The sequence below is a fragment of the Anser brachyrhynchus genome (genome assembly GCF_964034855.1).
Source record: "Anser brachyrhynchus genome assembly, chromosome: 2".
In the NCBI taxonomy this organism is placed as follows: domain Eukaryota; kingdom Metazoa; phylum Chordata; class Aves; order Anseriformes; family Anatidae; genus Anser; species Anser brachyrhynchus.
This window is the reverse complement of record NC_137695.1, coordinates 135,066,128-135,092,298: the sequence shown is the minus strand read 5'-3', so window position 1 is coordinate 135,092,298 and position 26,171 is coordinate 135,066,128. Positions and strand designations below refer to the sequence as shown.

General features: G+C 37.0%; 1 protein-coding gene across 1 annotated transcript; it reads left to right on the top strand.

The window, feature by feature from the left end:
* The first annotated feature begins 677 nt into the window (after positions 1 to 677).
* On the top strand, positions 678 to 26,171 carry NBN (nibrin). The gene is made up of 16 exons (XM_080580742.1): positions 678 to 1,310; positions 2,627 to 2,760; positions 3,336 to 3,481; positions 4,913 to 5,072; positions 6,667 to 6,770; positions 11,776 to 11,893; positions 12,167 to 12,357; positions 13,320 to 13,420; positions 15,263 to 15,401; positions 15,848 to 16,111; positions 16,399 to 16,828; positions 18,866 to 18,940; positions 20,414 to 20,572; positions 21,589 to 21,702; positions 22,964 to 23,013; positions 25,972 to 26,171. Exons 1-16 carry the CDS (start codon positions 1,280 to 1,282, stop codon positions 26,000 to 26,002), a joined length of 2,247 nt encoding a protein of 748 aa, XP_080436868.1. The 5' UTR covers positions 678 to 1,279; the 3' UTR covers positions 26,003 to 26,171.

Here is a 26,171-nt window from a genome sequence, read left to right as displayed (position 1 = left end):
TAGTTATATAAAGCTGAGATATAGTACTATTTAGGATACACTATAAATTTCTGATCACCCTAGTGAAACTGAAATTGTAAAATTATGTGTGACTGAAAAAATGAGCAAAGAATATGAAGAAAACTTGCATAAAAAGAGATTAAGGAGACTGTGGTCATTTATCTCAGAAGAAATGTAGGAGGGAAAATCTGAAAACGTATCTAAGTGAACGTTTAAGGACAAAGAATGCTTAATCACATGGGAGATTGAACACACAAATAACATTCCTGACTTACATCTCATATTTATGTTTTAATCTCTTCCTATTAGAAAAACATCGTCCCAAGTTCTCCCATTTCAACTCCATCAGTTTCCTGATGCTAAAACTTGCTATCTATGTGCACCCACCAAAAGGCTTTTGCTGTTTTGCAAAGATGAATGACAATTATCAATACTCATTACCAAAGACGTGATTACCCAGTAGGAAGAAATTTTATCTTCAAATACTGGCCAATATAACCGTGGGCATTGGGGATTTGGCATCCTGCTCCTTTTGAGCTCCCCAGCACGATGAGAAACGGGTATTTTGACCGTTCACAGCTCACACCGCTTCTCTATACCTGTTGTCTGTTCCCTGTGAAAAAAAAATAAACGATTAATTATAAAAATAAAATAAAAAGTTTAAGGATGTTGCAAATCATCTGCAGTGACGACGTGCTTAATGGACTTAAAATTCCCATCCATGAGCCCGGGATTTTTTTGCTACTTAAAACTAGTAAGTTGCTTTTTTTTTTTTTTTAATGTATAAGTTGCAGAGGTTTCAGTTAAGAGCTGTATTTCTGTATGTCACCGTTTCCCTTTCAAACCCGACCCGCTGCTAGGCACACCGGCGCTTTACAGCAGAGCAGGGCAGGGGGGAGGCCGGCGGCCGTCATGGCGCCTCCCGGGCCTCACCGCCCGCACCTGGCCGCCCACCTTCACCCTGCCCCGGTCCCAGCCGCCCCGCTCCAGCCCAACAGGGGCAACCGGTCCCTGCCTCAGCTTCCTGAGCGGCAGCAGCCCGGATCCGTGAGCCGTCCGCGGCGGGGCCGGGCTGCGGAGCCTCCCCTCAGCGCCACGCCTGCGCGCCGCGCCCGGCTGCGCTGCCTGCCCACTGCCGCCGCCATCGTGCGGCGCCCTCCCCGCCCGCGGCGCGGCCAGGCGGGGCACACGGGCGGCCGGCGGTGGCGGTCCCGGCCCTTTCCCGGCCCTGCCGCCCGGCGAACCGCAGCCCCTCACCGAGGAGGAGCCCCCCGCCGGGATGTGGAAGCTGGTGCCCGCCGCGGGACCAGGTGAGGGCACGGCGGCTGCAGCCCCCCCCTTCCTCCCCGCAGCCCGAGGGGTCCCGGGCGGGCCTCGACCCGGGCGTTCCCTTTAGGAGTCTGGGAGCTGCTCCTTCGGCCTCCGCTGCGGTACCCAGCAGGGCTTCCTTCTGCACGTGAGCCCTGCAGGCCCGCTGCGGTTCCTTTGGATAGGGCCGGCGCTTTGGTGGCGGTGGGGCAGCTGCTTTGTGCCTCCGGGATGGCCCCGGGTGCGCTCCTGCCCCTGAAGCAAGGCAGCTCTGTGACACCCGGAGAGCCGAGCGGAGGGGCAGAAGGCAACCTCGGAGGCTCTGCCTGAACGGTGCCCGATTGCTGTGTTGTTTCAAGGACCAAGTCTCGTGTTATTTCTTGCATGCGGGGTTTTGAAACTGTCTTGTCACTCCACCTCTCTTCCAGTTATCTGCAGCTTTGATGTATTGATCAACTCTGATAGGTAGCGTATAATATAAAAGCTTTTCCTTGACTGAAATGCTTTCTCTTTTTTTCATAAAGAGCACTCGTGTCACCGCTGCATCTGCTCTTTATTTCCTGATTCTTTAGGAGTGACTTCAGGATGTTTGCTTTACTTCTTGGTGGCAGCAGCATGTAATCCCATTGAGCAGGGTTTGATCTCTTACTGGGTTTGTAATCAGGATGATCAGTTCTGCACTGTTTGTATTTGAAAAGTATTTGTCCACAGTTGATAACTAACATTTAGTCTCTAATTCATTCATTTTCATGAATAAAAATTGCTGGTTCACCACTGACTAGCAGGTGACCTACACCTTTTGGACACAGTCAAGCCATGCACTGTTAAGCTGCAGTGTGATCTAGCTCACAAATACCAAGAATGAGCTAAGCATAGGTCAGAGACAGAACATGCTAAGTATCAGTTTGGTTTACATTGCAAATCTTCCAGCATCTGTTAGGGAGGCATTTTATTCTGATAATAAGTTAGTAAATAAGTTATGTACCTGTAGAATTTGTTTACTGTGTACTTCTTTTATGAAGAAGTAAACAGAAAATAATTAACATACTAGTAAAAACATATTGTCCTTGAAAAAAGTGTACCACCACTTCTGTAACTGCTTTGTGTACCATGAAATGCATCCTTTTATAATGGACATAGCAAGGGGGAGAGGAAGAAACAGATGCTGTCCATAAAGTGAATGTGTGATTCTCATCAGCCTATTAAATGATGTATGACAAGTTTAAGGGTTAGAAATTTCTGAATTACTCTGAAGTACTTTGGGTGCTTTGGAGTTTTTTGTAAATTTATATTTTTCTGTCTCCTTTTTTATTTTCAGGGGAGCCATATCGGCTTTTAGTTGGTACAGATTATGTTGTTGGACGCAGAAACTGTGCAATTTTAATTCAGGATGATCAATCCATCAGTCGAAGTCATGCGGTTCTGACAGTAAGTCATCCTGAAACGACCCAGGTAAGTTGCCAGCATTTTACTGTGTTAAAAATACACTGTGTTGACAGCTCAGTTTGCCATGGCAATACAGCTGGAGTAGAACCACTGGCCACCTTCTTTCCTTAATCTTGAATTTTTATTTATTTATATTTTTTTCTGGGGTGCTTGTCTGTTTTGAGAAATTCAGTGGCATAAATCGTCTGTTCCAGGCTCCTGTCTGGGCATTCCTTTTATCCCACAGTGAAAATAGATTAGGAATTTTTATTAAAATATTCACAGCAGGAAAATTATGTTATTACATTTCATTGCATAGACAAGTTTTAGACAAAGAAGTCATGGGTCTGGAAAGTGCTGCAGTTTTATCATTGCAGGCTAGGTTCTGGAGTTCACGTTTCATTCCACATCATTAATTTTGCATTTGCTTAGGGGACTGCGGAAAATTAAAAATGTCCCAAGGAGAATTAGCAAGCAGCATTTTACTGTCATTTACATGTTGCAGTTTCTGTGGACAGAAATTTGAAGACAAATCAGATGGAATTTCTTTCATGTAACCTGTTTCTGATAAACGGTCAAGGCTTATTTATGTTTGTTTTCAGAGCCAGTCTGTTCCAGTCCCTACATTAACAATAAGAGATACCTCCAAGTATGGTACATTTGTTAATGGATCAAAAATGAATGGATCTTCAAGGCCTTTGCAGTCTGGTGACAGAGTCAATTTTGGAGTCTTTAACAGCAAGTTTAGGTAAGAAGAAGTACTTAGGCTGATTATAAAATACTAAGGAAAAAAAAAATGCAGCTTTTAAAAAGAGTATTTTATTTTAGCACATCACAGAACGTGGCAAGCAATAGTACAATAAAGAAATGTAAATGATGTTAAATGCTTAAAAAGTTTTTAGAAAGCAAAAGAGATGAACAATATTTGTCTGTGTTCCACAGCCTGTTACTGAAACCCTAACTGAATACGTATTTTTATAATAACGATTCATTATTATAAATTAAGGAATTAAAACTATTTATAGTTTAACATTGGCATTTAGAAGATGTGTCATGTACCATAAGTGCTTTCAGGCTTTCTTAAGTAAAGAACAAAATCTTAGTTGAGAAAATGCTAAAAGCTAAATGGTTCTAAAGGAGGAAGGAAAGTTTAAAGTAGGTATACAGTTCAGCTGAGCCCTTGTTAGCTATTGATAATGTAATGAGAAAAGAACTGAGATGGTTGGATAGTGCGTTGCGCAGCACTAACCATTGAATGCTTGTTGCTGTAATATATGCTTCTCTTAAGGGAGTACAACTTGCTCATTTTTTCAAATTTAATGTCGTAGCCAGTGCTATCCATGCAAGCATATAAAGTGCTCCTGCAGGTACAGAGACGGGTAGATAAAACCAATTCTAATGACCTTCAGAACCAATATTAAATTAACCAGAAGTTGTCTTTGTTCCTTAAATTTTACTCTTAATTTTGTCACTGTTATTGATATTATTTGGCAGTAAAAACAGCATTCTCCATGCCTTGTTACAATAAATTATTCTGGGTATTTTAGATAGCTCCTGTACCACTTGTCAGGTATGTTTATGTCATAGGCCCAGTTGCATCGTGAATTTTGTACCAGAAAGGTTCTGTAAATTTCTTTCTCCTTTATAGACTAAACCAAGTCAAATCATATGATTTGGTATACTGTAATGCACTGTGGGCAATCCACAGATTTAACTAGGTGTATGGTCAAGTGTAAGGGCAGTCTTAGAAAAAAAGTTACCTGAGCTTGCATTCTGCAAAACTCATGTCTTTTAAATACCAATCTGTTCACGGACTGTTCTGTTGAGCATACCTTTTGCATTTGAAAGCCCATGCTGAATTTCTTCTAGTATTTCCTAATTTTAAACCTTCTTGAAGCAGATTCTAATCGGTGTCTCTGCTCATTCTTGAGACCAAATAGTCCTTAGAAACGTTTCAAACATGAAATCAAAATGTTAATTTTTCTGAGTGAAAGATAGTATATATATATATTTTCAGGAAATTTTAAAGCAGTCTTTATAAAACTAACAGGGTCATTTTTTTTTTTTTTTAGGTTTTCAGAATTCTCTGTGAGATTAACATGATTGTTAAGACAGCTTTGTTCATTATAGTGCTTCACCAAAGTTACCAAAGCAATTCTCTTTCATTTGTTCTTTGCAGAGTGGAGTATGAGTCTTTGGTTGTCTGCTCCTCGTGTTTAGATGCTGCTCAGAAAACAGAGTTAAATCAAGCCATCCAGCTCCTGGGAGGTCTTGTAGTGAATGAATGGACGAAAGAGTGTACTTACCTTGTAATGGCATCAGTGAAAGTTACTGTTAAGGTATGTTGAGCGTTTGCATATTGATGGAACTGCTCTGCAATTTTTCTATGAATGTGAATTAAATTCTAGATGTGGTCAAGATTGTGGCAGAGCTTTGTTTGGCTTTACCTAGACAAATTCTTTCTCTGTAAAGTCTTCCTTCTCTTCTTTTTAAACTCCTCCTTTTCCAAACTTTGAAAGGTATATGTTGGAGGGAGAGAAAATGAAAAAAGTTGAAAAAGTTGTTTAGATAAAGGAGGGAGTGGGAAAAGGATGGATAGAGAAGCTATGGTAGCCTTGGTGAAAGCTTTGATAGAGAAGCTTTTATTCTCAGCTTAAAAGCCAAAATACCATATTAAAATGAAATAAAAATGGAAAGGGGAAAAAGTTGTATTTGAAAACTAAGAGAAATAAAGAAAAATGTTTTTTTTTGTTTGTTTGCTTGTTTGTTTTTTCCCTCTTAGTGTTGCCATAATGTTTGTGGAAAAGTCAATCCATTGTTAAAAAAGATGGCTTTTTTGTTTGGTAGGTCGTTTCTTTTGTATGCATGGTTGCTTGTTTTGTGGTTTTGAGTTCTTGTTGTTGTTTTTGCTAGTTCTCTCTTGTACTACTTAGTTAAGTTTCTCTATCCTTCAGTTCCACGATCCCTGAGTAAGATGTTAGTGTTGAGTCTCCTCCCACTATCCTCCAGCTCCCTCTCCTGTTCTAGCTTTCCTGTTCTGCCTTTCATGCATCCACACAGTAATTTGGATCAGAACTAAACTAAACTAGCATCAGTCTAGTTGAGGCTGCTGAGAAGTACTGGGATGGTTAAAAAAAAAATCACTTTGTTTTGGTGAGAACCCACACAACTGTTTACTTTTCGACTATGGAACTTCATATCCAAGTTAACAGAAGCACTAAAGGTAACACGGTTCTACTTGTGTAAAATAAATGTCTAGTCAGACAGTATTTGCTTAGATTTTACTCTTCTTTTAATTACCATTCTAAGTATTTGCCTAGTGTAGAGTTTTGATGTATGCTGTTCTTTCATTTCTGCTGGTGTTTTCCATTTTTAAATGAAGGACGGAATTTTATTTGCTTTCATCATCCTTGTCAGTGTCTTCCTTTTCATTTTTTATGTTAACTTTCAGATAGTTTAGTGGAAATGTACTTTATTTAGGAAGAATTTGTAGCCTTTTTAACTTCCACTTGACTATATTCAATATAATTGTACAAACCGAATGCTTATTTAGCCACTCTGTGATTTTTAAATGTTATTTTTCAAGGCTTGCACAAGCCTTTTCAGTGGCAAAAAAACCAACCGACCACTCAAAAAATAATACCACACCTCATAGTGTCATTGCTTTGTGTATTGGAGCTTTAGTTCTTCTTTTGAAGACTGTCATTGATTTTCATCGGCTACCTTACACATTTTCATAACTTTGGTCAGGATAGCAACTAAAAACTGTGCTGTTAGAAGTAAAACTATCCATTTTTTTCCATAGTAAAATCAAGTACAGTTGTATTTGTGCGATGTTTTCCACATCTAAGATATTACAGAGCTCAAGTCAGTTGGACCATATTCTAGCTGTATTTTTTCTGTATGTTAAATACTTATTTTCCTTCTTTTCAGACTATATGTGCCTTGATTTGTGGACGACCAATTATAAAACCAGAGTTTTTTGAAGAATTAATCAAAGCTGTTCAGTCCAGGCAACAGTTGCCAACTCCTGAAAGGTAAGTATCATGTTTTAAATGTCACAGAATTAAATTTATGGAAGCTAGATTATCAAATAACTGCACATTCATCTGTTCAGACTTGACAGAATACGTGAATTACATTAACTTTATTTGTGGAAGAATGCCTAACATGAAACACATTTTAATCTTAAGGCAATTTTCTTACTCTCATCCCTAGAGCTATAAAATGAGCTCTTGAAATTGATAATACATCTAGAGATGTTACTAGCTCTGGATAGGAACTTGTTTTCAGAGGTTGGTATAGCAATCCTTATGATGATATGTTTGATGCAACGTCAAAACTCTTTTGGGAGTTGATATATTAAAATGAAGAAAATTAGATTTGTATAAACTATATCAACCTCACTTCATTATGAAAATGTATTTTCCCAGTGCATGGTTAGTTTTTGAGTTTATTCATAGAATCATAGAAACATTTAGGTTGGAAAAGACCTTGAAGAGCATCAAATCCAACCATCAACCTGACCTGCCAAGTCTTATCACTAAACCATGTCCCTCAGTGCCACGTCCACTTGTCTCTTAAATACCTCTAGGGATGGGGACCCTGCTACCTCTCTGGGCAGCCCGTTGGAATGCTTGACCACTTCCTCTATGAAGAAATTTTTCCTAATGTTCAATCTAAATCTTCCTGGTGCAACTTGAGACCATTTGCTTGCTTCCTATCACTTGTCATGTGGAAAAAAGCACTTGCAAGCTTTGTTTAAAACAAAGTTAGCCTGACCGTTAAATTTCCTGAAATAACAGATTTTTTTTTGTTTTCTCTTGAGAGATGAAGTGAAAGTAACACAAACAGGTCTTCACTATAGGAGAAGAAAATATTGTTAAAGTAATAGGAAAAGAGTATTTTTAATTTGGAATAAATAAGTATGGTAGAATAGCCCTTTTGGTCATTTTTGCCACATAGAAAAGCATAAAATAATCCCATTATTATATGGGAAAATTTCACCTGTGCCTGTATTGCTATTATTTTGACCTTGAAAAAGGAGAGTTTTTTTTTTTAAAGTATGAACACATGATTTACGCAGGACAGCAATTTGCATTGTGTGTATTTTCAAAAGGTAAATTCTATGGGTACTGTTTCTTTGTCACTTACACTTTTCAGACTGTCTTCCAAAGCATACAAAATAAAATACGTAATGAACAGAAATGGTAAGAATACTTGGTATTTGAAAAAAAAAAACATCAAAACTTGTAGAACTTTACTGTCAGTTACCAGGGTGAACAATTTGTGAAGTTAAGTTACTTTAAAGACGTTCAAGTCATGATTTTTCTGAATGTATTGTTTTAATCTGGTGTGGATACTGGAAACCAGACGTTGCAGTTGGGGGAAATAAGCGGTGGAAAAAAAATAGGAGTCACGTTGTTGCTTTGGGGCGTTGGTTGACAAGAAGCTCAACATGAGCTGGCAACGTGCACTTGCAGCCCAGAAAGCCAACCGTGTCCTGGGCTGCACCAAAAGCAGCGTGGCCAGCAGGGCAAGGGAAGTGATTGTCCCCCTCTGCTCTGCTCTTGTGAGACCCCACCTGGAGCCTGCATTCAGCTCCGGGACCCCCAGCACAAGAAAGACATGGGTCTGCTGGAGAGAGTCCAGAGGAAGCCACGAAGATGCTCAGAGGGCTGGAGCACCTCTCCTGTGAAGCCAGGCTGAGGGAGCTGAGGTTGTTCAGCCTGGAGAAGAGAAGGCCCTGGGCAGACTTCACAGTGGCCTTCCAGTGCCTAAAAGGGGCTTACGGGAAAGCTGGGGAGGGACTCTTTGTCAGGGGGTGTAGGGATAGGACAAGGGGAATGGCTTTAAATGAAAAAAGGGAAGATTTAGATTAGATATTTGGAAGAAATTCTTTACGTAGAGGGCAGTAAGGCACCGTCATAGGCTGCCCGGAGAAGCTGTGGATGCCCTGTCCTAGGAAGTGTCCAAGGCCAGGCTGGATGGGGCTTTGGGCAACCTGGTGTGGTGGGAGGTGTCCCTGCAGAGGGGTTGAAACTAGATGATCTTTAAGGTCCCTTCATCCCAAAGCATTCTGTGATTCTACATATGTACTGATATACATGCATACATCTATGTCATGACATAGGGATTTCATTTATTTTCGTCAGTGGGTCTGATAGTCATTGGTAGAAGACTTTAAATGACGGGGGGAAAAAGGAAACTAAATAAACAGACAGCACCTTAGCAATGTGCAGATGGTAATGGAAGCAGGGCTGCAGATATTTGCAATAACCTGCATGTTATGTGGTAAATACGTGTCACAGATCATGGCAGTGCCATGTTAGAACAATGCAGGTGCTGACCTGGAGCAATGGGTAACAAATACTCCTCAGTTTCAAGATACTGTTTTACATTTGCAGAGGTTTATGGAATAGATCAAGTAGGTCATCTTAAGAGTGGTGTAAAGTGGTCTGCAGCTACAAAAGAAAGGGGGAAACTTCATGAATTATAACTTTTCCGTCTGTTTATACTTTTACATCGTTCTACAATCATGTGAGAAAGCTAAACAGAAATTGTTGAGAATCCTCTCTGGAATACTGAGCAAGATTTTCTGGCAGATCTAAAAAGTAGAGGTAGTGCAGGCCATAGAAAGGAAGCAGTTGGATGTGCAATCTGAAATATGCTTGATCTAATGTTACCATGCTGTAAGGCTGCTGTTACTGTCCGTTAGAGTAACAAACAAATAGTGGTTGGGGCTCTTGGCACCAGGGTGCATGTTGTCCATTCTTTTAATAGGGAAATGACAGCATAATTGAGCTGTTAAATGCTCTGTAAAATAGAATCTAATGGATATGTTTCCCTTTTTTTAACTTTTTTGTTAACTGTTAAGACCCCCAGAGGAGTTGAGCTCACTAAATGGGATTGACACTAGCAATGTATCCATTATTTAGCTTTCAAAGAGAGAGTTCTGTGTCAAGCTAAACGAGACAGCTGGTGAGATCTATCTTTAAAATAATTGCAGTATTTTAAATAGGTGATCTTTTAAGATGTAGCTTGTGAGAAGATATTCAAAATTTACGTAGCAGCTGTTTGTATTCAGTTTTCTAAAAATGCTTTTAACCTTCATCGAGAATATCTGCATTGTGCAGCGTAGCAAGAGCTGGTACATCCACGTGACACTAAACAACTTGGTGCAGTAATAGTTTGGATCTGAAAGGAGAAAGGCTTGTTAGTGTGGTGATGCAGAGTGACAATTAAGCGTTGATTAGTACTGTAGAGTTGATTCCCCCTCCAAATCCTAGTGTTGGGGAAATTGTAAAGTTCAAAAGCGTTAAAGCTCTTTGGTTTATATCAAGACTTCACAGAATTGCAAACCTGCAGTTCACATTATCAGTGTGGCTTCTTACTTGAGGCTTTTTATTGTTTTATTATTATGACACTACATTACACCAGTCTTCTGGTAATCTCTGATAACCTGTGGAAGGAAAAAAAATGCCTGAAGAGTTCACTAATGACTGCGTAAGTACAGCCCTATATGAAATAATATGAAGTAATGGAACTGCTTTTTCTCCCTTTTTACTCATTCTTTGATTTTTAAAGATGACTTTCGCCTGTAATATCTTTTTGCCTGTAATAACCTTTTCCCAGGTTAACAACTATCATTACGGGACTCAGTATCTGAAGCCCTCTGGCCTGGTAACTAGAATCTGAGGTGCCCTATTTCTTCAAATCAGTGGAATTTATCTATTTCACCTTCAAATGAAGTAGTTGAACAATATTTCTGTAAACAAACCTTGAACAGTCACTGACATTTGTCAAAAGCTTTTTTGAAACCTGAATTTCATGTTAGTCAGTTGTGTCCATCAAGCTTTAGGAATTGATTGAGAAGAATGCAAAAGAACAAAGATGATTTAGAATTGACTGTAATTATTTTAGTACGCTCTAGCCTATCATCGTTGAATTACATATTTGAACATGGGCTTATTCTCGTGTTCAGCTTTACTTACGTGAATATTATCAGTATCCGAGGAGACTGTTTTTATGTTTACAGATAGTGAAATTACTTATATAATAAATGCATAATTTTTTTCAGGAACTTTAGTATTTCAGCATTTTGTGGAGTTTATTTCCTGCTTAGAACCTGCTAATCTTTGCATTAATAAGAAAAAAAAATCAACATATATCTGTATGTATGAATACATGTACATATGTAATTTCTTGGGTTGTTAAACCAGTTTTTGGCATTTCAGCATCTTTTTTTTTTCTCACCTCCTTTCCAGCACATGCCTTCACCTTGATCTCTCGGGTCTGCTGCAGGAGTGAATGTGTGGCTCCAAGAGTCAATAAATACTGTTGTGACATTATCAGTAAAATGGTTGCCTTAGAGGCTTTTTCTGATGTGTGTATGCTGCTGTTAACTGAAGCAGAGATCACAGGACACAAAAATTTGAATTTAAGATTAGGGTTTCACTTCTATATAATCTGTTCCCCAACAACCCTTCTGGTTATTTTCAGACAAAAAGTTTGAGAAGCTGCAGACTGAATCAGTTCAGTTCTCAGTGCCACCACCAAGAAAAGCGTACTTACTTTCTTTCAGATTAGTAGGCTGTCATCTAGTGTGGCAGAGTGCAATTGATCCAATACAAGGGAACTGGGGTGGCTGTCCAAACATGAAGGCTAGAGCAAGCAAGACATCTGTTTTTGTGTGAAGTCCCCTGCTAAGGTAATGAGATTGCAGTCTTGTTTGTCAGTGTAGTTAGTGGAGAGTGTGGATGTCTGGAGGGTGGATGTTTAAAATCGGAAGGTTGAGTACACTCCTAAAAGCATTGTTCTTTTAGTTAACTGAGTTAGAAAGTCGTGGTCTAAGCTTAGATACTGAGAAGTGAGAGATTCTGTTTCCTCTTAATCTCTTGAAGAAATATTTATGTAAATAGTTTAAACAGAAACAAAGCAGTGCAGTGTTTTAACTCAGAGCTTCTCCCTACAGTAGAAAGGACTATCAATCAGTACTGATACGTAACTCAATTTTGTAACTTTAATCTTCTGTTCTTGCAGTTTTTATCCTCCAGTTGATGAGCCTTCCATTGGTACTGAAAACCTGGATTTATCAGAGCACCAAGAAAGGAAAAGAATATTCTTTGGAAAAACTTTTGTATTTCTAACTGCCAAGCAGGTAATTGAGCTTTACACTGCAAAGGTGTTGCAGGGACAGCTAAGCACGTATTGTGTTCTCTCTGAATTCAGACTCATTCTCGGTTCATCAGGAGAGAAAGATTTCATTATATTTATCTTTTCACAAGACAGTGGCCTAAGCAAGGTGAAATACAGGGGTAGAAGCAGAACCCATCACTTCTGCATTAATCTATGAATGATAAGTATTGTGCTAGTAGGTTAGCATATTTCTAAATAAATATTTTCAGATATTTTTATTTGCATTTTTTCTTAGTACAAGAAACTGGGTCCGGCTGTTGTTCTTGGAGGAGGCGAAGCAAAGTTGATGACGGAGGGAAGAAAAGAAACTTCTTCACTGGTTTCTCCTGAAGTTTGTGTTGTCGATGTTGGGTTGACAAACTCCCAGATCCTAGGATCCGAGTCCATGAGAAACTGGACTGATTCCGTTCTGAATGTTTTGCAAAGGTGAATCATTGTTCTCTTGTACAGTGGTAGGGTAATTGCAGAATTTCTGCACTGATTTAGTCATATTTGCATACATATTGAAGCAGTAGGGTGTTTAGAAGGGGGACATTTTCTTAATTGTTTTAAGTACGTAGCACAGTAAGTAAAATTTCTTGAAATAGGAAAGAAAGGACTTGGCGGTTCTTTGAGGATGAGGTTTTTGGAGGGGTTCTTTCTTTAACTCACTGTTACTGAATTGATTTGAAATTACAGAAAGCAAGAGCTCTTTCTTCTATTTAAAATGAGTTAAAAATATTCTAAAAATGGGGGATAGATAATCTTTGATTTTTTTTAAATCATATTTATTTCATGGAAAACATGAAATAGCACTTTGAGGACATACAGCTCATTGCTGTCTAACTACTTGAATATCAAGTTTGTGAAAAGCAGTTTGTGTTCCGTATAACACTGGTCATTATAACATTGTAAAAAACACAATCCCAACCCTTAACAGGGTAGTTAAGCCTAGTCCCCATGAATTTCGTTGCTAAACAGAGAAAACAATTGTATTCCCGTTATTTTCATGGCTGCAGTACAGCCATGTACTGCGTGTGTGTGTGTGTGTGCTGGTAACTCCTGTAAAAGGAGTGACTCAAGTCTTTGAAGTCACTTTTCCATTCACATACATCAGAGGTACACCACAGTCAAGTTAAATTCCCAGAGATCGGGTGGGGAGATGCCTTAGCCATGTTCCTGGAACTAGACTGGGGCTACGGGAGCAGGAAACATGGAGGTCTGTATGTACTGGACGTGGATATGATAATGGATAGTTATGCTGACTTGCCATATTGTGGAAAATAATAACGTGGACTGAAATTTTTTGTACCTTGACATATCTGTGCTCTTCATCTTTGAAACTGTACTGAAAGACTTTTTTTTTTTTTTTTTAACTATTTGTGTTGGTTTCATTTTTGTGTTAACAGTAATGATCTCAGGGCTATTCCCGAAGCAGAAATCGGATTGGCGGTAATCTTCAGGTCTACAGAAACATACTGCAACCCTAAAAAGCAGCCTGGTAACAAAGGTAATTGGAAGAAGGATAATAATAATTTAACAGCAATAAAGAGGCTGTTTTTTTTTTTGGTTGGTTTGGTTTTTTTTTGTACACGGCATCAGCTAATAATGCTAAGGTTCTTCTGTTTTGTAAGACCACTAAAATAGAATGACACTGAAAATTATATGCAGGTTTGAAAAGGTATTTTTTTAAATAGTTTCCAGTAAACTACATTGAAAACTGACATATAAATGTAAATAAAAAAGTAACAGATCTAAAATTAGTGTAAAAACCAGACTCAGTTTAAAGGAAACGTGTTTATAAACAGTCTTGAAGTTCGCGGTTTTAGTGGCTGCTAAACCAATATGTATATAGTAGTTGTGAATTCCAACCTATTCTATCTTGTATGAAAAGACTGGGGTAACAAGATAATAGATCTACATTAAAAATTGGAGAGAATAAGAACCAACTTGATTTGTAAAGACTTGCTTTCATTGCACACAAAAGAATTTGCCTTGGGGAAACTCTCCCCACACGCTCCCACTTCAAAATCAAACCTAATCATAAAGTAACCAACGAGACAGCATTGCCACATTTGCTAAGTAATAGTTTGGGGTTGGACATACCATGTTTTGTCTTGAAACATAACTTGTATTTGCTAATACAACAGCAGTAAAAATAGGTTCTCAGGTTAATTTTAAAGATATTAACCCTGTAGACAGCTGAATAAGTTAGGAATGCTGACTGTTGTTTTCCTGTCTCAATAATTCCATTAGATAAAAATTAAATTGCCTGATTAATTTACGTTGAAAGATAGAACATCAGTCTTTTAAGATAGCTATGTTTGCAGTTTATTTGTCAAGAGGGAATCAGTTCTGGTGTTCGGAGATTATCAAAAACTTCCATGTATGTGTTGCAAATCAAAGGGATTGTAAGCAAGACTTCTTCCTCCAATCTTGTCTCAACAATAAATAGTGAGATACTGTTACCTTGGACATACAAGTTGTAGTAATCATGTAAGATCATGTCAGATGTGGTAGCTCAAGGAGACCTGGGTGACTCTGTAGGTTGGTTATTCCTCTATAGGTTACAGTGGTGTGAAAAAAAAATATGAATGTATAAAGAATGGGTTATCTGAAAGGATATGCTGTCATAGATTTTATGAGACTTATATGTTAAAATAGCCTTAGTATCCTTTGACTTAGAGAAGACAATCTGTAAGACAAAGAGAAGTGAAAAGGCAAACAATATAGAATTGTGTATGTTCTTTCTGTTCTGTAGAGCATTAATGCAAGTGACTAGACTAAGCAGCAAACAGTGTTTAAGGCAGTCCCCTCACTATAAGGACTATGAGAATTTGGCCGTAGAAGGCATTTATTCTAAGATTTTTTTTATAATGGTGGTTTTGTATTATTAGGGGTAATCTGTAGTATAATGACCCCAGGTTAACAGATGATGATAAAACACTAAACGTAAAACAGATCGTGGATTTTGTGCTCTGACAGTTTTGCATATGTATTACATGATCTATAAATTACATTATGACCATATTAATAAGTAACTTCCCATGGTGCTTCATTTTTATTTAAGCAAAATTCCGTAACTTAATTCAGCAGGATGTTTAACTAAAACAACCCCAGAATTTGGTCATTTAGAACCTGGTTCCTTCAGGTTGTTTTTTGTTTGGTGGTTGTGTTTTGTTTTGTTTTTAAATTACTAAATCCATGTAATTTTTTGATGAAAACTGCATTAACACAATTTTACAAAAAATCTCACCCGATCAGTTACCAGTGGTGGTAGTGTGATAATACATGCATAGGAAAGCAGACTGGTTATTAACCTTTTAATTCTTCTCTTGTGTTGATCTTGCAGCTGTAACTAGAAGTACTTCTGCATCAGGAATAGGGCCAGCCATTTCTCAGAGTTTGGCTGTGGATGAAACCATAATGCCAACTGCTGCAGATACCAGTACACTATATGTAGCTGATACAGAAATAGAAGAGCAGACACGGTAAAGTATGCATGGAAATAGTTTCTAAGCTACTAGTTACAAATAAAGTACTCTTGTGGCAGAGGAACTGCATCATTGCAGTGGACAAAGAAATACAGCATTTGAAACTGCACTTAACAAATTGCTGTCGGTTGTCTGCAGTAACCTAATTTCTGCTTAGTGGTAGATAGCAATACGTCACAGGACCTCTGACTCTTTTTAGATACAAATGTAGTTACTGCATATCTGACGACTATCTTGACTGTATTCAAATTTTGAAGCCATTTCATGGTTATGAAAATGTATTTATTGTGGCAGATTTTACAATTTCTGTTGTTAGCACATGTACATTGCTTGTAAGTACATTCGAGTACAGCTCAGCTTTTTAAAAGTGATATTCTACAACAGTGTATCTCCTTAGTAACTTCTTGTGTGTTCACCTACTATTTTTTTCCTCTCTGCTGTAGTATGGAGATAGAGAAGACTTCCAAGACGAACAGAAGAGAAAAAGTAGCTTTCCAGGATGTACCCCCTGTGAAGGAGAACCCTAGCACAAGTGGCAATGTGAATGCAGGAACACTGATATCCAGAGTGAATAGAACATCTACACTTAGTCAAAAAAGTCATCCTCCCTCTCCATCTAAAATTTCAGAAGTCAGTAAACCTAGAGAGTCCACTCCACGTCAGCAGTCTAACTCGATTACAAATTACTTCCAAGTAGCTAGGAAAAGGTAAGTTGAAATGTTCTTGACATTATGTCCCTTATTTTTAAGATAATGCTGTTTCTGGAAAATTATTTTAGCTCCATCGATGTACATGTTATTCAAAACGAAGCTAATAAAAAGGTAATTTTTAGATCAGCTTCTGAAAAGGAAAAGCCGTTTTTCAAGGGTATTTACGTACAAATTTCACAATGCCGTCATTGAAACCCCAGGAAGCTGTTGTATTGCTGATGCAGCTAATCATATTCAAAGACGTTTTTGTAATTTCTTCATTTCGTAATTACTTTATGGTTAAGAGAAAGAGATGAAGAAGGAGGAGAAACATCTGTCCCCAAACTAGCAAAACTGGAGGAAAGGTCATCGCCTGTTTCCAAGCACGTTGAATCCACAGCTTCGTCAGTGTGGAAAAATGAAGAACAGCATCAAAAGGAAAATAACATCCAGCTGACAAGGGAAAGTAATGAACTAGCAAGTGATAAAACTGACACTAAAATTACTTCTAGTGAAAATCCTGCACCAAAGAAAAGAAAGGAGTTAGATGATTTATCTGAAAGTATAGAGACACTAGAAATCGTATTTGAAAGCAGAGACCTAGACTGGAAAAAGCAAACGGCAAATCAAGACCAGGAATCTCAAGGCAATATACGAAAAAAAAGATGTCTGGAAGCCAAAGGAAGCAGAATTGAAGAAGTAAATGCAAAGCAAAAAGAGGAGAATGAAACGTTGGTGAGTTATGTTCTTCTCATGTGTCTGGTCTCAAAGTTTACAAATGTATTCGAGGGATGCAATAGCTTTTTTAAGGATGAAGAAAGTTCCTCATACATTGCAGTGTTACACCCGTTTAAATGTTTTTGTTTGTTTGTTTTTCTTTCACAGCATTGTTTCTTTGTGAATTAAAAACTGCCTCTATTCTGACATTTTTCCTCTCTTTTTCTTTGAAATAGTGCAAGTAGGACAGCAGAATTTCTCCATGGTCCAGGAATAACTTCTAATATTGTACATTGTTGTGTCATTATAATGCTAATATATATGCTAAAATAATACTCAATTACATTTATGTAATGAATTTCCTGAAGAAACCTTAACGTGACCTCTTCCATTGAATACCCAGAGTAGTTTCCAACATCTTTCAAGTTAGAATCTCTAGATGTATTATATGGAAGATCTTCAAAATTCGTGTATGAGGCAATTCAAATCACTAATGTTCATTTAAAGATAAATAAATAGTACCACTAAACTGCATAGACAGAACCTCTGGTCAGCTATGGATGGGCTGAATTTCACTTGGCATTTGAAAAGGACAGAACTTAGGTGAAAAATTAAATTCCTAATATTAAACAAAAACAAAATCTTTCTTGTCAGGCCAACATGGATGAAAATCATCAGGATGTAAAACACTGTTGTACCTATTGTGGAAGAAGGCTTTTTTTTTTTAATGGTTTCTATTTTATTTTAGTTTTTAGAAACCTACAAAATCAGTGAAGAACTTTTATTTTTGAGCAATCATAGCCTTTATTTCAGCGCATTGGTTTATTTGAATAGAGCTAACACAGGGGTAAATTGATAATTCTTGCTCAAACATACATGCGTATAGTGGTAGGGGGACGGTTGGACCAGATGATCTTGGAGGTCTTTTCCAACCTTAATGATTCTTTGATATTAAAAGTTTTGTTTTCATTTTCCTCTTTGCAAATAGGTCTTGTTGATGAAGGAATTCTTTCTTAGTAAAATAATATTTTAGAGAGGATTTTTTTTTGAATATATTCTTTTATATGCCATCTCTGTAAGTTTGACTTTGTTGGGCAGACACTGTAACTTTATTAGCTAACATTGCTATCTAATGAAGCATTCACTTTAGAGAGTTACTCAGAACTCTTGAAAACATACCACTTGAAAAAAAGCGAAGAGCCAGGAAGCAAAATTTGGCTTATACTAGTATGCTGTAACCAGATGCCAAACTTCAATTCCTGAAGCTCCAAAGTTTTTGGCTTCAGATTTATACAGCTTTATCATAGCTTAAATATTCTGATTTCATATTCATTCACCAGTTTGTAAATTGATGTACCCTGCAGACTGTAACTTTAATCTAAAAAACATGTTAATTTTAAAAGTATGTTGCAGATCATTTTCTGTCTAAATATTTATATTGATTTTGAAAATGCTTATTCCACTGTAAAGAGCAGAAACCAGTTAGACTAGACAGAGACTAAAGAGGAAGGGAGCAGATGCATACTTTAGTCATAGAGTAGCTTGTAATTAGTTTTCTTGATTATTTCTCTGTTTGAGACTAAGGCAATTTTTAAGAGAAACGAAGAAAACAATGGATTTTGAGTTAACAGTAGCCACTTTATTGGAAAAAAAAAAGAACAACAACAACAAAAAAAACATACAGATTTGTAGAGGACAACAATGTTGAGAACCCTAGCAAAGTAACAAGTAAAAAAAAAATCAACAACACAAAAGGGAATAAGAGAGAAGAGACTCATTTTTCTTCTATTTAAAAATACTTCTATTAAAGCTTACTGTCCAGCCAATTTATATACAGTATAGGCAGTGTTTACATGCTGTAAGAGTAAAATGCATAATTGAGTAACTAGAGTTTGCAAGACAGTATTTTTAATTTTTATATATAGTGTAGTCAGTTAATTTTCTGTCTCTGTATTTGTATTGATCTGAAAATGCTTGTTCCACAGGAAAGAGCAGAAAGTGATTTTATGTAATTGCCATCATAATTTTCATTTAATCTCAATCGTTAATCAACAGAGAGAAGATGAAGTTGGATCAGTTCTAACTCTAGAAAAGAAAAGTGAGATCAAGCAAGAATCTCCTCCAGTCTTGGTAAGAAACCAATTGTAAGTTTGAACAGCAAACCTTGAGAATCATTAAGAAAGTGCACCAAAACTTTGCTTTTAAGGACATAATATTTGCAAATCATATTTTGGGGTAAAGAAGGTGTAAAAATAGATCCCCTTAAAATAATCGTGTAAATTTGAATAGTGCAGTTTAGCTTCTTGATTGTATAAAGACAGAACTGTAGTTTATCTACGTGTTTGTGTAAAGCTATTTTTTATGGACACTTAAGATGATTGAGACTGCAGAAACTAATGCAGTTGTATTAACTCTGCAATGTGGCTAATGCCAGTGCTGATGTTTTTGTTAGGTAAGTACTTAAAGACCGGATAAGAATGCGATCTCTTTGGCTGCTCTAAGGAGATTACACCTAGAGCAGAAGAGATGGACTATGGGGAAAATAGATGTAACATACACTGATCAATAGTAAATAGCATACTAACTTCGTGTTACAGGTGAGATGACTAAGGGATGATGAATTAAGGAAGGAGGAGAGAATAGCTGGGAATGGCAGTGAGGCAGGGAGGAGACAAGGCTAAATGAAACTGAAATGGGATGCTTCTGAATAGAGGAAGGAGAGTGTAGCCAGTTCACAAGGAACAGGATAAATGTTTTTTGCGTGAACAAACATTGCGTAAAAAATACAAACCAAGAAGAGGGAATGCTGTGCAGGTGTACCAGAGTGCAGCGTCAGCTCAGATTAAGGGACTTCTAGTTTGCACTTTAATATAAAATACTGGTACTTTGTCAGGGCTGGAGCTGTCCTTGAAGATAGTTTAAATCTGTGTGCTTGTCCTCCATATTTTCCTTTTTAATTCACATTTTAATTCACATAGATCTAACCCCCAAGCTGCAAAGTATGCATGCAGATTTGCATGCAGACGTGTACAGTGTTCCCGTGTACAAGTTAAAGTTGCTTCATTTCTCAGATCTAGTTTATAGCTACAAAGTTGGTCTAAACGATGAATCTGTAGGCTAGAATGGAGCTGAAGATGTTCAGCTTAGTCTTTGAGTTTCTATTAGAATAAGCAATGCTGGTTAAATTAATCCAAATAAAAGGCAGAGTGACAGGGAGGTGAGAAGTAATTCTTAGATAATACCTTCATTGCAAAAAAAGAATATATATATATATATGTTTTTTTTTTTACATGAAGCTTTATCATGAAGTAAAATTCTAGTGTAATGAGGTACACCGTCCTCATGATTATTACTGCAGTTTTTAATAATCCTGTACTTTCAATGGATATAAATATGAAAGAAAAAAAAATAGTGAGCACCCAGCTCTAATGATAATGTATAAGGAGGCTGAGAAGTACATCCATCTTGTCTTGTAGCACTGCTGCTGCTTCTCCTGGCCCTCAGCTGCACTCACTACTGTTTCTTTCTCTGAAGCTTACACTACTAGGTGTGCTCTATGTCTGTTCATATACTTGAAGTGCTCCATCCTTTTTCTTCCCTCAGAAGGACCACAACAAAATTGAAGATGACTCCAGCAGTCTTCCTAGCAGACTTCTCTTGACTGAGTTTAGATCCTTGGTTGTCAGCCATCCAAGACAGAACAGTCAGCTTATTGGCAATACGAGCTGCGGGGGACAGAAAAATTTCAAAAAGTTCAAAAAGGTATGTATTTCAAATGGTCACAAGATGGCACTGTTTAAAATATTTCAAAGTATTTCCTTAGTATTTTTTTAATATATTTCATAATATATTTCTACATTAATAGTAGCTAGAGAAAGAAACGATTCCAATATTTTACTATATTGTTTACAAATATTTTTCTAACTGACCAAAGAGTACCAGGCTGACAAAGGCTTACCTCATACCAGATTCTTTAGATACTTGTAGTCTCTTATTCCAAGCTGCTAGTTGGAATATGTCATTAAGTGATGCCTATCATAATCTCGTTAAAAGTGTGACTTCACTTCATGCTTCCAAAAACTTGCATTTCAACGTCTCCAAAGATCTATAAAGAGCATATGCTGATTCTGGATCTTGAATTTTATGTAATAAAATTTGGATTTCAAAATTAAACTAAAAATAATATCTTAAAAAACTGAGATTATTGCTTGCTTGGGTCCTGAGGATAACTTAAGAAAATCCACAGTGTTCAGTGTAGAAGTACCACTTCAGCTCATATTAAAAAAAACAACCAACCAAACAAAAAAACATATATATGGTATAAGATTATTAGAAGTGCATTTCACTATAATATAGAGAACATTATTCATATAATGCAACTTCCAGTTTTCTAGGAGTGTGCAGTCATTTTAGATAGAATACTATCCCAAATTTAAAATGTTTTTTTCAACTTTTTGTAATAGATGTTTATGCATTTTGATGTAAAATAGAATCTATCAGTAAAGATCAGTTTGTAATGTTTTCAAACTTCATTTAATACTGTCGCATTTATTTAGCATATAGAACTCATCACCTTTTTTTGTTTCTCTGGTAAAAGGAGGGACTTAATAGCTTTTTATAAATACTTTTTTCACTTCAGTCTCATTTAAATATCATCTGATAATTGTTATTCAAAGAAAGACTGACTTTCACCGCTGATATATGAATTTTTAAAACAGACCTTTTTCTTGTATTGTGCTTGCCTTGTATCTTAACTGTAAGAATGTATTGTCTAATAGGTCAGTTATCCAGGGGCAGGACAACTTCCGTACATTATTGGAGGATCAGATTTGGTTGCTCACCATGCTAGAAAGAGTTCAGAGCTAGAAGACTGGTTAAGAGAAGAATTGGAGGTAAGGAATTTTTTTCAAAGAAGAACAATACCAAAACTTGATTCCTTTAAGTGGTCATGACAACCTGTGGTCATTTCTGAAATAATTCAGAATTTTAGTTTTGAAATAAAACCTCTTCCAATTAGCTATTACACGTGCTTATAGGAACATATGCATTAGAAAAGTTACTGAAAGCCAGAGGTCGGTGGTAAGGCTCTTTTTTTTTTTTCCTGATCATTTGAATTCAGTTTACATTTCGAAATTCAAGTAATCAGTAATAATGATTTAAAGCAAAATCAGTAACCTTAAAGAGAGTGATCTTCTTTTGTTTTTAATAAGCAAAATAAGCATTATGGAAACTTGTGACTTTTACAAATGTGACACACGTAGGAAGAACTTTTATATAACCCATTTTCAAATTGTTACACAGTGCAATTGACATTCTGTTCTCTTGGTAAGAACAGAAAATACTTGAGTAAAATTCTCTTGTGGTATACTGGGAAAGATACTGAGAAGTTCTATGCCTTTTTCTATTACGAAAATCTTCCCCTTCTTATGTAAAAGTTTTATATTTTATTGTAGCGGTTCTGTTGCACTTTGATCTTCCAGTATTTTCATTAAAAATATTTGCTGATGAACTGTATTTTGTTTCCACAGCCTGATGCCCTCAACACTTTTTAATTATCTCCTTTTTCGTCCCTGAGTGTAGAGAATGCCAATTAAAATCTTTTTTATACACCAATAATCATACAAAATTTTCACTATTTCTATAATACTTACAAACAAAACTTCTGACAAAAACTTAAAACTTGCACAAACTAATCATAGAATGGCTCACCACCCTCTGAGTGAAGAATGTCCTCCTAACCTCTAATCTAAATCCCCCCTCTTTTAGTTTAAAACCATCCCCCCCTTGTCCTGTCATTATCAGACTGTGCAAAAAGTTGCTCTCCATCTTTTTAATAAGCCCCCTTTAATTACTGAAATGCTGCAATAAGGTCATCCTAGAGTGTTCTCTTCTTTAGGCTGAACAGCCCCAGCTCTCTCAGCCTTTCTTCATAGGAGAATAATAATATAGGAGAATACTAATCCGTTAGTAGCAGTAGCCAGGTTTGACTAACGAAATACATCATCCATTAGGAATGTACATCGATTGTGAGTACTTGGAGAAAATTTATGTTTTCAGGGAAAAATTTTATTAGTGAAGGAATATGTTGTTCTTCCATATTGTTCATTACTTTCATCCCTAACATCAATTATTGAAAAAATCTTATCTTGTCAGGAACAGAATCGACGTGCAAGAGAAGAATCACTTGCTGATGATCTCTTTAGGTAAGAGTTTTATGTTCATATTTACAAAAGGTGTTTATTTTGCATCACATCTTTTTTGCACAAATGCCGATTTTGCAAAAGACTACTTCTTAGACTATTATTATTAAAGATTTCATGTATTCCCGTGTCTGGAATGTACCCAGTGTGACTTTCATAAGGATTTTTTTTATGCCTTAAGCTTCCAATTTCATTCAGACCTGCTGTAAGTTTTTTAATAAGAACATTCTCAAGCAGAAGTGTTGCTCTTTCCTGTCTCACGCGTAAGCCAGTTTGTTCACAAAGGCTGGAAGAGATTTCCAGGGTCAGGCTCTGTGCCATTAGGGTTTGCTAGCACGAGGGAGTGGTTTGATGTTACACTTAAGTCAGTCATCTGAATTCCTAAGAAAAAGCTCTGGAGTTTGTAACTTCTTTCATACTGGCCATGTTCCTTGCATGTCCTTGTGTTGAGGGAGCTAAAGCAACAGAATGCTAGTTCTGTGAAAAAAAGTGATTGGCAGGACTTTCTTTTTTGATCTTTGAGATTATGACTCACGCAATTTAAAAATTTAAAAAAAAGGCTATGTTTTCTATGATTTTTGTCATATTTCATTACATTTATCTCCAAAGTGTAATTTTATTAACCCTCATTTCAGTTGTCTTACCACTTTCTCTCATCTCTCTTTTGAAAGAGCAGGGAAAATCATCTTACTCAGTTGATTTTTTGTCCAGTTACTTCCAACCATAATCCTGTTTCAATGATTTTTAACTACTTTCCAATAAAAAAAAAAGAAATTCTAGGCCAAGTTTGCCGCTTTATCCGGATTTACGTCTGCAATGCAGCTTTTAAATGCATAACAATTATGAAGATATTTATAAAAAGTTACGGTGCAGCTTGATTGCTCTGCTAGAAGATTAAGTGGTCCAAAATATCTTGATTAATTCCAGCTTTTCAAAACACAGCAGCGGAAACTTAAATAATTCACATGCATTTATGCGTAGAAAAATTTTGACCTCAGCTCCGATTTATTTAGGGTATTTGTAAGTACAGAAGTTTCCATAGTCAAAAATATTAAAACACATAGTTTAACGTTCAGCAGATCATAACCTACTTCTAATTTTGTCCTTAATCCTGACTAAAACTACTTGATGTGATGCTAATGTTAGCAGCTGCAATTTCCCATGAAAACTGCATTTGAAGATGAAATTAGAAACAGTCATGCTCCAAGGTAAAGATGTGTTGGAAAGAAAAGCTGTACCTTCAAGTACTGCTAATTCAGTACGTTCAGAGATAGAGGAGGAAGGGAAGGAACTACCATACTCTCTATTAAGACTGGAAATAAATGGATAATGCTTGCTAACAGCCCTTCATTCCCTATTCCCAGCAAGGTATTTCATTTCTTTGTACATTCACTTACAGTAGTGGACTCCTTGTAGATCTCTTTACGTTTCAGGCCACAGGCACTGTATGGTTTTTTTACTTTCTCAGATAATACTGGTTGATTTCTTTCTGTCTGTAAAACATCATCCAGGTTTCATTTAACATGAGAAATGGCTGGAGGTGAGCTGGGGGATTAAATAGAAAGATGTTCATGACCATCAGTGTCAGCTTCTCTGTAGACAGTCAGACAGGGTTGAAGCTGTTGGTGGTGTCCCGATGGTAGAGTTCCGTGCATCATCCCCCATCTCTCCTCAGCTTGTGTGTTCTACCCCCTCGCTGCCCTCCCCCCTCCAATAGTGTTTGGTGTCCAGGACATCCGTAAATGTTAGAATTGATTTGTAACAATGCTATAGCAATAAAATCAAAGAAATGCTACGAGACCGAGCATAAGGACTGCATTTTGGTTAGCAAAGGTTTCATTATTTTCTTTGTTTTTATGTAAAGAAACTAGCAACTACTATGTGACTTCTGACCTGCCATGAATTTGACAAACACTAAAAATTGTGTATTACAGTAGAAAAATGTATATGGATGGTAAAGAAGCATGTATTTGTCCAAATCAAAGAGATATCATATTGCGTGTCATATCAACGTGTACAAACCACTCAGAGAACCTTACTGCTTTAACAGCTTGTGCTGTTAACAAACAGTTAATAAATAATAAAGCATTGCTTTCAAAAATCACACACTTCGTTTTTGCCAGAAGTCTGAGCTGCATGGCAGCAACTTCTAATACCTTTGTAGTTATGTGGTGATGTAACTTGGCTCACAAGTTGGGACATTTTCCTGTCTAAGCAAAAAAAAAAAGCGATGAATGAGATCAGAATTAGTGGAAGTAAAACTGCCTGATCATTCAGTTGTGTCCGTAAGTTATTCATGCATGAATACAAAGCACATCAGAATTTCAAAGAAGTGACACAGGATTTAGGGAAGGTGAAGCACAAATGGAGAGAGAGAAAGCCAAAGGACGACAGTATGAAGCAGCGGCAAACTGTAGGCATATTGCTGTAACTTAGATATCTACTTTCTGGATTTAAAAATAGTTATTAATAACTAAAAAACAATCCAAATCTGTATGAAAGGTAAGACAAAGCAAGGGATTGTTTTGTAGGAGCAGAAGGCAACAGAAAGGTTTTCTGTGAATGAGTTGTGGCCAAATGTTACACATATACAGTACCCCTTGCCCCTGTGCCCCCGTTTTTTTGGGTGGAGGAGGCAGGGTGACGAGTGGAACTTATATTGAGACATACAGGCTTGAAGAAGCTTTCTTATGCATGAAGTAGGTTTAAAGTAGCTAGGAAGACGGTGAAAGCTTATTTTGGTAAAGGTGTTATCTTTAGTTCATGCACAAGTACTGACTTCTGCATCATTCAGTCAAATTTTATCAACTGTAGTTGTCAGAAGTGCAGTCTGGGAAAGGACTGATGAACACTGCCCAGTCCCTTGTTATAAATATATAATAAAATCATTTGCATAGCATTCTTAAGTTTGAATATCATGGAGCCATAGTAATTTGTGACAAATTTTCTTTTCTGTTGCAGATACGATCCTAATGTGAAAAGGAGAAGATAAATTGTCACTTGAAGTTACAGGGATTCTCTAGCAAAATTTGCTGTCCTATTCTATAAATGTTTGCTGATTACAGCATGTAATATATAGTTGTGTATGACGATTTGTGTTACCTGTTACTATAAGACTTGTTTGTATATCTTGCTTTTATTAAAGAAGAAGAGAAGATTCT